At 39.0% G+C, this 16,437-nt stretch overlaps 1 protein-coding gene across 1 annotated transcript in view; it reads left to right on the top strand.

The window, feature by feature from the left end:
• Window positions 1-249: 249 nt before the first annotated feature.
• The window catches only part of LOC107292530 (voltage-dependent calcium channel subunit alpha-2/delta-4-like), a gene marked incomplete at its 3' end in the record, with an annotated part of 34,378 nt that continues 18,190 nt past the window's right edge, over window positions 250-16,437 (top strand). Inside the window, exons 1-4 of the mRNA XM_015821627.1 lie at window positions 250-281; window positions 1,025-1,093; window positions 9,228-9,309; window positions 16,062-16,178. Coding sequence (XP_015677113.1) covers window positions 250-281; window positions 1,025-1,093; window positions 9,228-9,309; window positions 16,062-16,178 — 300 coding nt within the window. The remainder of the gene's footprint in view (window positions 282-1,024; window positions 1,094-9,227; window positions 9,310-16,061; window positions 16,179-16,437) is intronic.

The raw sequence follows: 16,437 nt of genomic DNA on the forward strand, positions 1-16,437 counted from the left end.
ATAACAATTTGTCGAAGAACATGTGTATTAATCTATTGCAACCCTGCACAAAGAATGCTCAGACATCACGCTAAGCCTAGATGAGTAACAATGCTCCCAGTCTGCATATGTCCCCAACCCCACCCCACTTTTGCATACACCAAAACACCCCCTGAATTTTTAAATTATTATTTTTGGGGCAAAGTAAGAGATAAAATAGTAAAATTGATAAAATGTAAGTCATTGATTAGGGTTTTGATTCTGCCAGACATGTCAAGTAGTGGAATGTTCTTAGGAAAATGGTAATCCCAGAACATCTTATTGTCTTCGTGCAAAACCTGTACTTTGGAAAGGAAGTCACAGTCTAGACCAGGGGTAGTCAACCTTGGCTCTTTTATGACTCGTGGACTTCAATTCCCAGAATTCCTGAGCCAGCTTAGCTTAGCTGGCTCAGGAATTCTGGGAGTTGAAGTCCACCAGTCATAAAAGAGCCAAGGTTGATTACCCCTGGTCTAGATGAAACATGCCAAAACAGGCTGTTTCTCATTGGCAACAAAATGAGACAACACTGTATGCTCTCTCATTATTTATTCAACCTGTATGTTGAGTATATTTTTCTGGGAAGCTGGACTGGAAGATGAGTGTGGTTTTAAATAATCAAGAACCTGTGCTATGTTTATGACACTACTCTGATAGCTGAAAATGCAAATGATGTACAAGCTCTAATAATAAAAATCAAGGAGCACAGTGAAAAAAATGAGTCCGTAATGCTGAGAAACGTGGAAGGACAGAAGAAAAGTTATGGTTTTTATATTGTGGATTTTAAGGTTGTAAGCGGCCTGAAATCACTTGTGTGTGAGTTGAGTGACCATAGAATGATAGAAAACTGATATTCAGTAATGTAATCACACACAATTCCAGGAACAAAAAAAATGATGTCTGGAAGCAGTTGGGCCCCCTCTACTCTCTCTGCTAAGTGAAATCCAAAATAATTCTTGGTAAGTCTCTATTCCACTTTCTTTAGACACTGCCCTCATATTTTCAGGATCAGAGACTCTCAGCCATCAATCTCAGCAGAAAAAGCTTGGTCCAGCCTTTTGTACTGTGTGAGCAGGTGAGTTGGTCAGTTCCATTCAGTTTTTGACTAGCTTCTGAACGCTCTCACAAATACAGTGCACAATGAATCTTACAGAAATATTACTGGATTGTCAATGTCTTTGAAGAGACAGCAAATATGATGTGGGCTGCACCAATCTGGATGAACATTGGATGGCAGCAAAGAGCTACAGTTTATCATATGTCTGCTGTCTTCAAAGTTTTGTAGCTCAGAGTTGGTAGATCTGAGGATAGTATCTTGTTCCCATTTCCACCCTATGTGACAGATCGGTTGTTTTCACGCATCACCAGAATGTCCAATAATTTTGCAAATCTTGTGATAGAGGGTCATTGCATGTGCTAATTCCCTCCTGCTTTTAAACTAATTAAACTTAATATATCAGCCTAATTCTCATGCTTTTTGCATTAATGTTTTCATAGTTTACAGTCCACCAGTTTTTTTTTCCTGAGGGGGAACCCCAAAACAGAAAATAATGCAGCAGAAAACAATATAATACAAAATGTCAGGATAATGATCAATACTATTGTGTGCCTGACCTAAATTCTCTCTTTTAATCAGACTGTCCTGGGTAATAGGATTTGGGGTTCAATATATTTCATATTTTCATGGTGATGGGAAAACATTAGAAGCCAAGAAATAAATTGGATTCAAAGACCAGAGCAGGGAATATAGTAGATAGCACAAGACAAAGCCTTCCATGAAATTGGGAGCTAAGGATTCTTTGGAGGGATCAAAAGTCAGGAGGTTTGTTTAAAGTTGTGAAATTTTGATGCCATGCTGCTTTTTTTTTTAAAAAAAAAAAGACTTAAAGTTGGCTAGTTCTGGGTGCTGGAAGGACAGATTGATGCATCGTGTCTCCAGAAATTAGAGTAATCCTGGCTGATTTTATCTCAGCCCACTTCCTTAAATCTGCAGCTGCTTCTGGTATATGAGGGGATTAAAAGGCTGGCAGTGGATTATGTATATCCTGTGGCTTTTGCTGTTTACGGAGTTCCCCTTCTAGTCTGCCATTCCTACAGGGCATGGATAGTAGCTTCTCTCTGATACCCTTCATAGCTATGGAGCAGAGTATTCCTTGAGATTCTAATCCAATCCAGAAGATTCTCGTGGTCCTCTCAGGAAGCTGTTGCCCATCTGAAAAAAGGAAGGAGAAAAGACACAAGGATAAAAGCATGAAGGGTTAGATGTTTCTACATCTACCCTGATTCAAGTTGCATCCCAGCAAACCATGATATTAGAGACTCGTTTTTTGGAGCCAGGAACAACTTAAAAGGAAAGAAATGGGGTAAACATTCTGTCTACGCAACTGATTTTGCTGCTGATAATTTGGACACAGAGGATGCTCCTGTGGCTTTTTTTCTCATTCAGCTGCCTCCTACCCTTCTCAAGGCCCCAGATGAAAATACCATTTGAAACGTAAGTGGCCTACATTTTTTAATGTGTTTCTGTTATTTATACTGTTTAGCTCTTCACCCTTTAAAATCTCTCAACGCTGCTATTTTATACCCCATCTCCTAACCAGGCCTTTCATGTTGTATAATATAAATTCCATTTTTTATATCAGGATTTCTTCCATATATGTACATTCTCAATTCTTTTGACTTGTTTCCTGCCCCATCTCAAAATGGCATTAGAGTTGATGCAAACATTTTACTCATAATTATTCATATCTTATTAAAACCACCATTTTAATTGAAGAACAGCTGGCACAAGTTTCTCTGTCAGTTTGTATTTTGAAGGTTGCAAGCTTGACCAACTCAAGAAAAAAAAAACCCTGCACATTTGTCTGGCTTGTATAGAATTGCTGAACTATGTTGCACTAAAATAGCACAGGAAGAGAATTAAGTCTGGTAAGGTGAGGAGAATTAAGGGAAGCACATATAGACCCCCACATTCAATCTATACTGTAGTCACAAGTTGTGTTAAAATGTTAGGTATGAATCAGGGAAGAAGTTATACATACTTTGGGCAAATCATGATTTAAGCGTATTTAGGCAAAACCATGTCCCTGCTTAGAACTAACCACAGCACAAATTGATAGCCAGGGGTCTATTTTTGAACCACCAATAATCAGTTTGAGATAGGCTACTAGACCAAAAGCACTGGAATTGATGAGGGTTTTGCATCTTTTTGAGTGTATGCTTTCTATGTCTGTTCTGTTGAAGCATTTACTTTTTCTTCTTCTTTTCTCTTTGTTTCTTCCTGGCTGGATTCTTTTCTTCTTCTGAATCTTTACTTCAAGTAAGGGCAATGACTTAAAGAACTTTTCCCTCACACCAGTCTGAGGGAATGAAATAAATGCCTTTCTCTCAGCACTTTTCTCAGCTGCTGCCTCTTCTCATTAGGGCTGTCTATCTTTCTGTTTTCCTCTTTATTTGTCTCCTGGGCTTTGGATCTGTTTATGCAGCTTCTTCCTCATGAAGCCTCTGATAACAGAGCTCCCAAACAGACATCTTGTCTTCCTTCCATTCTGACAAGTTACCATGAAGTCCTCTTCATCTTATCACCAACCCATGAGTGATACAGGCTTATGCTGTCCATGGTGGTACCAGCGTTAAAGTATTCTTAGAAACTGCTTCAAATTGTGCAGAAATATGTTGGAATTTGTTACCGTTTGCATTGGAGAGAAGTTGGTGGCAGCAACTGGGAACAGAAGCAGGATGAGGACTAGCAATGGAGGCAGCAAATGGTCTGGCAGTATAATTTCTGGCAGACTCAAATATGGATGGATATCACTATAGCGGGATAGGGCTTTGGACCACTCATTCTCTCTCAAACCAACACACCTCACAGGGTTGTTGTTGTGGAGAAAAAAGAGGAAGAAGGGGCATTCTGTAAGTTTGTTGCCTCGTCACACTTAGCTCACTGGATCAATAGCAACAAAAGTCATATTTCTCAGAACAAAAAAAATCCTGAAAATGTGGAATTGCAACAATGATTGTAGCATAATCATGTGGAAAGACGTGATGAAATCAGCATTGTGCCGTTGTGAGGCAAACTCTGCCCTTCATCCTTGGGTGCAATGTGCATACAGATATACAAGGTGCAGAGTTGAGCACACAACAGTGCAGCGTTGATTTCATCTTGATGTCATTCCACATATGTCAGCCTTTCCTTTCCCTTCCCCCCAGCCCTCCATTGTCTCTGCAGCTGGGCCCTGTCATCCAACAGTCTGATGACACTTAGGCCTGTTTCTTTTTCTTTCAAATAAGTAGATAATTGTTCACAAAAATTAATGGCCTAATACGAAGAAAAAGGATCATATCCTTCCCACATCTATATCCTTCCAGCTCACTTTCTGATTCTCTCTATTCTTAGTGCAAAGATAGGCAATTTTTGCGGCCTGGAAGTTGCATTTTTCCTCTGTGCACTTTCTGAGGGCTTTGGACTGGCAGAGTGGTAACTGAAATTCCTGTGCTGCCAACTAATTTAGAAATTGCAGGATGGAAACAAAAGCAGAAGGACATTAAAAGACATACAGCAACTAAAACAAACAGTGTCATGTTTATTTAAATTGTCCCCATTAATTAACATATAGCAGTGTTTCCCAACCTTGATCACTTGTAATCCTCACATGTTCAAATGGCCAAGGTTGAAAAACACTGACCTATATCGGTAGCATCAGCGGTCCATCCTCCATTGATCACACTGAGCTGAGCTGACTGGCAAGGACACACTCCGCAATTGCACTCACAAACCATTTTGCTTTGCTGGGCAAGTTTCATAGCCCTCAAATCTCTCTTTCCTCCCTTCTACCCCCAGAGTTGCTTGGTTTAGGCATTAGCAAATGGAAGTTAGATATTAATGGGGATTAAGTGTCTAGCAAGTCCTGAGTGCTTGCTATGACAAAGGAGGGAAATAATTATCTGATTAGTGTTATTGTTGGAAGTTTGTTATCTCACAGCTTACAAGGATAAATAGGAAGAGCTAACTTGTCTAAGCAGCCTCTCTTCCAAGTATTAATTGAAAAATGCAGGTCTCTCACAGGACACGGGCATGATGACATCAATGGGGTTGCTGGGAGGGGGCATTTGAAAAGGAGTTGAAATGGATGAAAAATAATAAATACAACTTCCTTTTCTCGTGATAATTAGATCAGAAACCTACAGAACACGTCAAACTGATCTTGTAAGAAAAATAATACAGTATTTTCTTTTTGCATATGTGTGCTAGTGAATATTTAAGGAAGACAGGAACAATTAGAAGTGAAGTATTATGGGATTTATTAAAATTGAAGGATAGCTTCCAAGAATAAATTTTAAGAATAACAAGAGATTAAAAATCTTATGATGCCTGGAAACCTTTAGCCGGCATCCTACTATGCCATTAATCTCAATCAAGTCAAAGCATTCAAGCAACCCGTTATATCAAGGATTACAAATCTGTAACACAAAGCACATGATGTAGATTTCTCCTATTGAAACTATATATCTCCACCCTTTTCTCTGAAAAATGTGAAAACCTGGACAAGCAAATGGAACTGCACAGCTGTCCCGTTGCTTCCTAAATTTTCTATTCCTGCTCACACGGGTGTTGTAAATGTCTCCACTGAGACTAGAATTCTAATTGGTATAAATCCATGAGTCCTGCTGGTAACAACAGAAAGAAATGGGGAAAGTAATGGTTCTTTTCTTATTAAAATTATTAAAATTATTCTATTTTTGAGGCAGCATGAAATTGCTGCCCCCATCTCAGCTCTTATATTGCCTTTACTATGCCTTTACTATGCCTTCTCCAGGTCATGGCTCAAAAGTGCGTCCTGATTGGTGGATGTACCAGTTATTATAGGCAAGGTTTTCACATCCATCAATCAGCGCATCACAGCAAGAATAGAGTGGGTCTCACTTCAGACTGTGTCTGATTTCTATAGAATGGCTTGTCTGCCCCTCCTCCCACATCTCTTTAGGTAGCTGCCCTGTTAAAACAAAGTAAAATAAAGAAAATGTGGGGAGATATTGGGGTAGAAATATGTTAGCCCCACTAGACCAGGGGTAGGCAACCTTGGCTCTTTTATGACTTTTATGACTCGTGGACTTCAACTCTCAGAATTCCTGAGCCAGCCATGCTGGCTCAGAAATTCTGGGAGTTGAAGTCCACGAGTCATAAAAGAACCAAGGTTGCCTACCCCTGCACTAGATAGACCCGACTAGGAAATCAACTCCACAAGAAAGCTAAAACTACTTTTATTGAGATTGTCTAAAATAACAGAATCTTACAAGTCTGCTGGTATTTGTACCATGTATTCAAAATCCTCCTCCTCCTCCTCCTCCTCTTCCTTAGGATGTAACTATGTGAGCCACTTCTAAATGTTATCTGGACATTCTGGGCTTAAAAATGTATTAGCTCCTTTTGTAACAGCCTTTTTTTTTTATCCTCATCAAGATCATCTTTCTTACTTTCCACAGAAGAAGTCCAGAGAGGAGAAATATTGGTCCTACCCTAACTTTGTAGCTAGATAAGTCCTGAAGAGTAAATGACTTGAAAATATAGCTGCTGAGCAACCAGTCTTTAAGTTCAGGATGATTGAAACTGAACAACACAGGAAAACTGGCAAACAAGCAGTAAAAGTTCAATTCAACATCTGTTATCTTCAAGTTATTGCAATGAGGGAAAGTGAGGCAGTACACCTGGAACAGAGTCACCCCCCCAAAAAAAAAATCCTTATGGTCTCTGTTCTGAAGATATTTAAAAAGTCTTTGAAAACCTCAGGCCTTGGGTAGGAATGGGTGATGCCCTCCATAGGCGATTTTGTATGTTACTTTGAATGTTTTCCCTTCTGCACATACATTGTCCTTTTCTTTCGTTATTGATTTTACTGCTTTTAATGTTACACACTGCCCACAGTCTTTATGAAGTTGAGTGATCTTATAGAAAAAGAGGTGAAGACACAAATTGATGCCATTTCAGATCACTGTATTTTTAAAGCCAAAGAGTGCTAAATTGCCCTTTCTTTCTTTCCTAATAAAATAGTGGAAGAGTGATTGTTTTCAGATAACAGTTAAGGTGGAATTGTGCAGGGATGTCCCTTCTTCATCAGATAAAAGCTTGCTTTCCTTTCCTTTCCTGTGTTATTATCAGCCAGAAGAGAAGCTAATTTCAAAAATAGGAGTGTGATCAATATGAATGAATAAATAATGGTGAGGAAAGCACTGGGGGAGAAATGGCTCCTATGGAGGCTGGCTACAGACCACAGGGAGACGTGCATGCCTGCATCACTTGACACTCTTAAAACACACTCTAATCACACCCAGAGCAGCTGACTTTGCCTGCAAGATAAAGGGTGCCAAACTGTTAGAGATTATGCATATCTTGAATAAGGTCAGCTTAAGTGGAGAAATCCTATTTTTATACTGGTATGCTTGGTGACAACATAAGATTGTTTCATTCATAAGCTGGGGATGAAAGGATGTGTGTGAACCAGGGTTATTATCTATATTAGACCATAACTGGTTCTGTCAGTAATTTGACTCATTAACTCTTCAAAGTGCAAAATACTGAAGTAGTTCCTAGTGACTATGAACCAGCACGTATTTTTTAAAAAGAGCTATTTTTTTTTACAAAGATTGATTAAAAAAAATAGGAAACCACAACAAAACCAATTGGATCAGGATTATGTAGTACTAAATCATTAAGATATCAATTAGGATTGAATTTTCTCTTGATTTCACAAATACAGCAACAGCATGCTCTAAATAATGTAATTTAACTAAAACTAGAGCAAAATTTTTGAGGAATTCAATGGTTTTAGGTTGTGAGACTGATATGGAATAATTTTCTTTGAGCTGAATGGTATTGTTTAACAAAGAAAAATTGTCCCTGGGGAAAACTGAAAACATAAAGAAAATCTAGTTTGGTGTTCATCTTAAGTGCAGATGGTGAAAACAGGAATGTTTAGAGAGGACGTTTGTCCTTACATGGTACACAGATAATTAAAACAGTGTTAAAGGCTTTAATATTTATGGAGGCACCAACTGCAATTCTAAACACATTGCATGCTTCCCTGTCTAGAGCTGAGTTGAAGTAGTAATTTTCTGTCCAGAGTTCTATTGAATTAAAGAGGCACAAGTATCTATAAAATATAGAATAAATCTTTATCCATAAAACCACAGTTGTACACACCAAGTTCTACTAATGTGGATTAATAGAAGATATATTCTTCATTAGGTGCTCAAGCCTCAGGATACCCAGTACAATTAGAGCTAAGATATTAATTCACCCCCCACACACACACAGTAAATCATGTGCAAACAGTTTAATCTGGACTTTCGTTTCTGTCCTACCTGGACAAGCTAAAACATGTGCAAGAGTTTAGTTGAAATGTTTATAATAATTTTAGTCAGCTCTCACAAACCAGATTGTACCAGCTAATTATCATCCCTGGGATGAAGAACACATACATAATAGCCACCATGCTAACTTAATTAAACAGACCAATTTAGGGCTCTCATAAATGTTTGCAACTATATTGTAGCAAAGCTTTGTTGATGGATGGTGACTGGTATACTCAGACAACTTCTTGTCCTCCTCAGTTGCTAGCTTGCAGAGACTAAGTACAATGCAATGTGGCTCAGCCCTATCAAGGCCTACTGTTGCCCCACTGTTGAACAGCAGAACACCTGATGGTCCCGCTCAGTAGGGATAAGAGAGAAGAAAAGGAATGGCAGGCTTCAGTTACTTCTCTTTTCCTCCTGTACAATGCCACCATCTATAGACTGGGCTCAGAGGCAAGTAAGTAGGCAGAGGGACAATGAGACATTCAATCAGGAAGCATTCCCAAATTGCTTGTCTCACTAGAGTGGTTTCTCAACATCTGGTGCTGACAACTTATAATTTTGGAATGCCCATATTGCTCATTCCTACTTAATTGGGTGAATGACATCCAGAAGTATCTGCAGGGGTATCAAAGAGGTCAAGAGGATGGCCACAACCTTAAAATAGAACCCCCACCCCATTTTTACATGCAGCAGGGCTTTGACTGCATGGTTGTAGCCAGTTTCTTAGCTTTTAAAATTCATGTAAAAAAGAATGGAGCTTTGCTTGCAAGGATGTAGCTGCCATCATGACCCCATGAATACTCCAAGAGACATGGAAATAACTAATGACTATGTTGTGTTTTTCCCCCTTTGCATAGAGTGAAGTCCTGGGCTGACTCCTTTGGTGAAGATTTGTATTATATTGTCACAAAATATTCTGGTTCTCTCTTATTACAGAAGGTAAGTAACATATGCTGCATATTTTTGTAAATACTACCAAATTATAGAATATAATCTAAATGTTTTCTTTCTCTCTTAAGAAAACTCATTATGGAACTATCAGGATGTTTATCCATTCTTCAGAATCCTTAGGGTTCTTTCTGAAATCCATATTCATCAATAGACTCAGAATATTGGCATTACCAGCAGAGCATCTGATGTGGAAGGAGTTTATTATTTCTGTACTTCCAGTAAATAAATCTTGACCTTTGCATGGGAAATTCAAAATAGTGGACAGTTCAAAAGATTGCTTGTTTAGCAAATGAATTTCTTTTCAGATTAAAAGAAAAGGCATGAGATATGAAGGCTGTGGCTGAATATATAAAGATTAATTTTATCAGGAGTTGTCCCCACATCGAGTTAGTCAGTGTGACTTGTTCCATTCCAATCCAGCTGTCTCGAGTCAGCTGTGCCCAGTGAGTGGCGTCAAGCAGGTCATGCCCACCTGGTACTCGAATATTGCCATATGCTGAAAAGTTTGAAAAGCCCTGCTCTAGACTAGCCATACCCAGTTCCTGCAACTGTTCTTCATATGTTTTAGTCTCCAGGCCTTTAATCATATTAGTTGCTCTTCTCGGCACTTTTACCAAAGTCTCAACATTTTTTTTGTAATGTGGTGCCCAGACAACTCAGAATACATAGAATTAATGTAAAAAAGGATCTTACATCAAGTATAGTCAGCAGACAGTGTCTATATTTGATGTAAGATTTTTTTCCCACATTAATCAAGTATTGACAACGTCTGTTGAGCGCTGTATATATTTAGTATATATAGTCTTTGACTTATGTTCTGGAAAAATTAAAATATGATCATGTTGGTTATGTGCTGCTATTGCTCCAATATATATATTTTTAGTCTTCAACTGACTGAAACCAGATGAATCATTATCCTGGCCTTTAGTGGTGTGTGTTTGTGTGTGTGTGTGTGTGTGTGTGTGTGTGTTTCTGTGGGCTTTTTGTCACATGGTTCAGACAGAGATGTTTCTTCAGCAAAGAAGGAATTAATTTAACCCCGACAGCCTGAGTTTTAAATCATTTTTTAAACCCAAACCTTACCATGTGATGTTAAAATCTTCTACTAGCAACAACATTTTTCATTAAAATGAAATCAGTTAATTATTATACTCTACAGAAAGAAATCTTATTTCATCATACATCTCTTTTTAAAACTGAAATATTACCTTTTTTAAAAAAATTGCTTAGTTTTGTATATTAGCTGTCTTGAACATGTAGTAGAGGAATGGAACGGCTGAAATAACAATGATTATTTTTTATTTCTTAGGAAAGGTTTTCTTAGCTGCAACTACAGAGTGTAATGGGATCGATCTATTTTTATGACCAATAGCCTTTAGGAAGGCTGAGAATAACAAGTGGATCAAAACTCAATTTATACTCAGCCAGAAAATTAATATCCAAAGCATCCAATGTCATTTCGCACTGTTGTCACATAAAAATAATTAATTCTTTGGAAGTGCAGCATTAATTAACGAGGACTAGAATGCGAAACATAATGCTTAATCTGTGCAATGGATGCTCTAGAAACTTTTACATTCTTTCTTTGCATTCTCTACATTTTTTAACATTGTTTTATATTTACCATTTTGCTTTGTTAATAGTTAGAAAGCTGGCAGCCCAGGTTCAAGGCCCCAAGTACCACATGATGGGGTGAACTCCCATCTTCACTGCAGCTCCTAACTTTGCAGTTCAAAAGCATGCAAATGCAAGTAGATAAATAGGTACCACTTCAGTGGGAAGGTAACAGGACTTCCTGATGTCATGCTAGCCACATGACCGCAGAAATGTCTTTGGACAGTGCTGGCTCAACGTCTTGAAAAGGAGATGAGCACTGCCCCTTAGAGTTGGCAACAACTAACAGAGGGACTCCCTTTTTTATGTTAATAGTAGATTTATTGGTAGCACCCTTACTAACAAGCTTTGTTAAAAAGAAGTTTGGGGGAATGGAAATTGTTCTAAAATATCATAGAAACATGTTTCTGCAGGCTCTGTGTCTGTTTGTGTCTGTCATTTCCTCTTACAACTTTAAAACTTCTTAAAAACCTGCCATGGGATTATTTTGTTTAAAAAGGGAATATCTTCTTGCCTCTTTTATACTCTAGACTAGGGTAGGCAACCTTGGCTCTTTTATGACTCATGGACTTCAACTCCCAGAATTCCTGAGCCAGCATGGCTCAGCTTGGAAACTCTCCCTTGTTGTTCACATATTTGAATCCCACCACTGCCCATATCTATTGTAATGTGGGTGGACATGCTGTAATATTTATCCGGTCCTTGCCTTACCCAGTGAATTCTGGCAACATGAAAGAAGCAGGCTCTCCTTTATGGTACCATTACTGCTGCTGGGCTATAGGTGTTGGATCTTTGATTTTGCTACTTTTGTTCATATCATCATAAAAACATTCCATTCAAACTTTTTAACAAGTACAGAAGTCCTTCAAGGCACATTAATCATTTTGACACAATCTATTCAAGAGACAACAGCAGAAAACTTTCTTGAATTTGACAGTGTATCTGAATCAATGCTGACTGAGCATTGATTGAAAAATTGATTGAGGAAATCCTTTCAATTTCTTTGTCTCCTTCACCCTGAAGGTGAAAGTGACTTTAACTGGAAATATGGTTCCCATCAAACTTCCTTTTCTAAGCTAATCACTCCCTCTCTTTGCTGCCAAATTTCATAATGAGTTTGAAGCACCCCACTTAGGTAGCCTAGGGCAGGGGTAGGCAACCTTGGCTCTTTTATGACTCGTGGACTTCAACTCCCAGAATTCCTGAGCCAGCATGGCTCAGCTTGGAAACTCTCCCTTTCCCCTCAGCATGGCTGGCTCACGAATTCTGGGAGTTGAAGTCCACAAGTCATAAAAGAGCCAAGGTTGCCTACCTCTGGCCCAGGGGAAGTAATATATAACACTACATCACCTTTGCACATTTCTTGATACCCAATGGTCATCACATCACAACAACAAATAAGTAAGACATTTGCTGCAGTACCAGCATATATGTTTTCTCAGAGAGCCCAGGATATTTTTTTTTCCATTTTAAAGCAATTGATTTTTACCCATTTCGTGTAACTAACTGGAGAGTTACTAAGATGTGTCTTGTGTCCAAAATAGTATGGTGGCAGACCAATTTATTTGATTTATTTAAACGGTCTCTATTCCACTCATATATGAAACAGAGAGCATGGATTAATGATAAGAACATGATTAATGAAACTAAAGTTAAGAAAAACAGGTTCCCTGCAGGGAAACATCTTCCAACCAAACACTTCCAGATGAAGTTCATTTAATTATAATAAATCTTTTGCTGAAGGGTAGCTTTAATCACATGTTTTTCAACTAGTAATTAACAGTTTCTTGAATAATTTTAGGGACTGCTGATCTCATATAACTATACAGTGTAACATATCCTCAAGCTGGGGTTCTAAACCAGAAGAGTAGAAAAATTAGCAAGGATCCTAACTTTGTACTCAAATGAAGTCTAAGCTGGTAGTACCATCTCATTAAGAAGGGTGGTAGTGATAAAATAATCAATATAACCACTTTGCAACGTTATTCATAATTCTGACCACCATATGGGAAAGTATAGCATGAAAGACATGGAAAAGAGCAACCCCAGAGATCAAAGGTACAGAAATTATTACATCCCTATATAAGAAAAGATTGCACATAATGCTTGAAAATTTTCATTTTTGGAAAAAAAATAAACAAGAGGGAGCATGATAACTGGCAGGGCTATAAGGACCGAGGCTAGATGCAAAGAATCCGAGAATCTGAGACCAATAAACTGCTCTGAGTTGTTGGATACAAGATGGGCAGCAAATAAATTTCATAAATAAATAACACTGTAGAGATGTCAATAGCCCCCATCCTCGAGAAATGGGCAGTCCATTGAGTTGCACAAGCAAGAAAAAGAGAACTAAAAGTTGAACTGGGTTCATGTGTCATTTGGCTTACGGCTTTGGTTTTCTGTTCTAAGTATCTATAATAAAACTAGACTATCAAAGAGTTGTGTCCTTAAATCTCTGTCTGCTAGCTTTCAAATTTGAGTAATGGCCTAAGTGAAACCTGTTACTACCAATAGAGTATATAAATCTTTTTAACAGTAGAATCTGGCAATGTTGTCCACTGAGGTTGAATGAGGATTGAAGTGGTCCAGATGGTTTCCTCCCCTATATGTAGCTCTTATTTCTTTTCCACCAGTTGTACCATTTTAAAAAGGGAAAGACAGACTAGTTTAGCTTACAGTGCCTTTGGCCTAAGGCATTAGGAACTCTCTGTCTGGAAAAAGTCCATGTTTCAAATGTTAATCTAGCTAAATTTTATAGTATTATGATAGGAGATTCCCATTTTTGGAATCCGGTTCATATTAGTTCTCTGACCAACGAAAGTGTTTTCAAGGTTGAAGAAGGCACTCTGATTAAGAGAAGAGTAAGTGCCTTTATGAGATTACATAGCATTAGCTAATTAGAGGTGTATTTCTCTGCAAACAAGAAGAAACAATTTCCTTTCATCCTGATCCTGAACAGACTGTATTAAGAACACTTCAAATTATGCATGTCCAATTATGCCGGTCTTATTCATCCTTTTTGTACTTAAAACCATCTGTACTGCTCATGAGGGACAAAATATTAGCTATCATTCATCAATATACCTGTTGAGAAACTTTCTGCCCTCAGCTATCACTGTTTTATCATTGCTAGTAGTGCTTTCTTTTTGAAATGTACATATCTGTGCTTATATTTCTGCACAGAAGCACAACGCAAGAGTGCCAGGCACGTAGCATGCATTTTTGTGATGGGATCATCTCATTCTGCTGATTAAACTCTTTGAAATACTAGCAGGCTGAACTGCTGTGTGGGCATGACATATCTACAGACTTTAAGGGAGGGGGGGGGGAAACAGGAGAGCTTGGATATGAATTGTAAACTTGCTACTCTGCTCAGCCCTTTGCCTGTTTTATTTATTTTCCTTTTATTTATTTTCTGTATGTATTATTTTTTAAAAAATAACTCAAGATGGCAAGCACACCTCATATTCCTCCTGTTCCCATTTCCTCACAACAACAATCACATGAGATGGTTTGGGCTGAGAAAGAGTGCCTGGACCAAAGTCACCCAGCTGGCTGTCATGCCTAAAATGGGAGTAGAACTCAACAGTCTCCCCATTTGTAGACTGGTGCCTTAGCACTAGACCAGTGGTTCTCAACCTTTTTAATGCCGCGACCCCCAACCGGTCGTAAGTCGAGGACTAAACCGGTCGTAAGTCGAGGACTAAACCGGTCGTAAGTCGAGGACTAAACCGGTCATAAGTCGAGGACTAAACCGGTCGTAAGTCGAGGACTACCCAACCGGTCGTAAGTCGAGGACTTTCCCTGCTCGGGAGCGCCGCACATGCGTGGTTCCGCCCCCTGCGCCGGCCGAGACGTAGCTGGCAAGCGGCAGAGATGGAGCAGGCCGACCACCAGCTGGCCCAGCTCAAGGGAGGTAAGGCACCCGCCGGAAAAGGGGAAAAAAATGGCGGACAGCCTTGCTTGGCGACCCCTGTGAAATGGTCGATCGACCCCAAATGGGGTCGCGACCCATAGGTTGAGAACCGCTGCACTAGACAAAACTGGCTCTCTGTATATTGTTATCAGTGCTAAATTATCACTCATTAACTTTGCTGCTTGGCAGTGTCAATCAGCTAACCTTTGTCATCAGCTTCACCTCCTCCTTATTTCTCTTTATTAGCACCAGCATGGATGGAGAGACAGACTGTCTTTAATCCTGCAAAACCTGCATGTTGCTAATCACACCGGGTGATGCTACCAGCTTCTATCCAGCCTATTGGAATGGAGGCTCATCTCTATTTTTGTCTCACCTCTTCGTCCCTTCTTTATTCTTAAGGTGTTTGCTACTCATCATATCCTTCACTGCTTTCTCTAAAGAAGAGTAAAACAGGCATTGGACACACAGAATCCTTGACTATACATCTCACTATTTTTTTTTCCTTTTAATTATGTCTTTTCCCACAAACCAGTGTTGCAGCTATCTGAGCTTATAACTCTGCCCCGCTATGCCATGTTATTTGTGGAGAACTTGAGCTGATGAATATCTTGCACATCAGCTGCTGCTCTAAATAAAATGCTGTGAAGATACTTTTGCAACATTTCCTCAGAGGCAGACATGGGTGATTTACCAGTTTGGGAACTCCCCCAGGCTCCCAGCTCTTAGGTTTCCCTTCCAAAGTTAGGGCACTTTGCAACTTGTCATCATCCTTCCCAATAGATCACAGTAGATCTGGGGAGCAGCTTTGCTGACCTTTTGCACAGTGACTCTCTTCTCACCATGAAAATATGAAATGAAAGGAATAGTTGAAAACAAAGAGGGAGGATACGAGGGTGGGTAAAACAGTACTGGAGTACCATCCTTTGCTCCCTGGTGACTGTTGATAAAAACAGATGATCTCAGACAAATCCATGGTTGGTCTGACATGCATGAATTCCTAAGCTTTCTCGGAACCAAAAGAGGTGAAGTTGAAATCCTGAAGTCTGAAAAAAAAATTAGTGGTGGTTTTAGGTCACCGTTGTATCTCAGGTCTATGAATACATTTTTACTTGATGCATGAGCACTTTTAAAATCATTGTTCACTAGAGTCCAGATTGTGGTTACTGAAAATCTCAGCTATGAGTTTGTCCTTCTGTTTGTTTGATAGAAGTATAAAGACGTGGAACCAAATCTAAAGATCAAAGAGGTAGATGGCTTGGAGCTGGTAAAGTTATTCTCTAAAGAAATGGCAAGAATGCTACATAGAAAAGTAGAAGCTGTTGAGGTAAGGACTACTTGGCTCCCAACTTTTATCTACTCGGAAGTAAGAAAAATAAAGAAATGTGAAAAAAGAATGCACAATGGTTTCTAAACATAGCATAGTATACCACTACATAAAGTGTAGGTTTAGATTTGGTAAGAAATAATTCAGTGATAGAGGTTCTCTCTCTCCCTCTCCTTCTCCCTCTCTCTCTCTCTCTCACACACACACAGAGTTACAGCATATACACACATATATATGTATATACACATTGTGTGTATAT

The sequence above is a fragment of the Protobothrops mucrosquamatus genome, unplaced genomic scaffold (genome assembly GCF_001527695.2).
Source record: "Protobothrops mucrosquamatus isolate PMUCROS unplaced genomic scaffold, P.Mucros_1.0 scaffold1367, whole genome shotgun sequence".
Classification (NCBI taxonomy): domain Eukaryota; kingdom Metazoa; phylum Chordata; class Lepidosauria; order Squamata; family Viperidae; genus Protobothrops; species Protobothrops mucrosquamatus.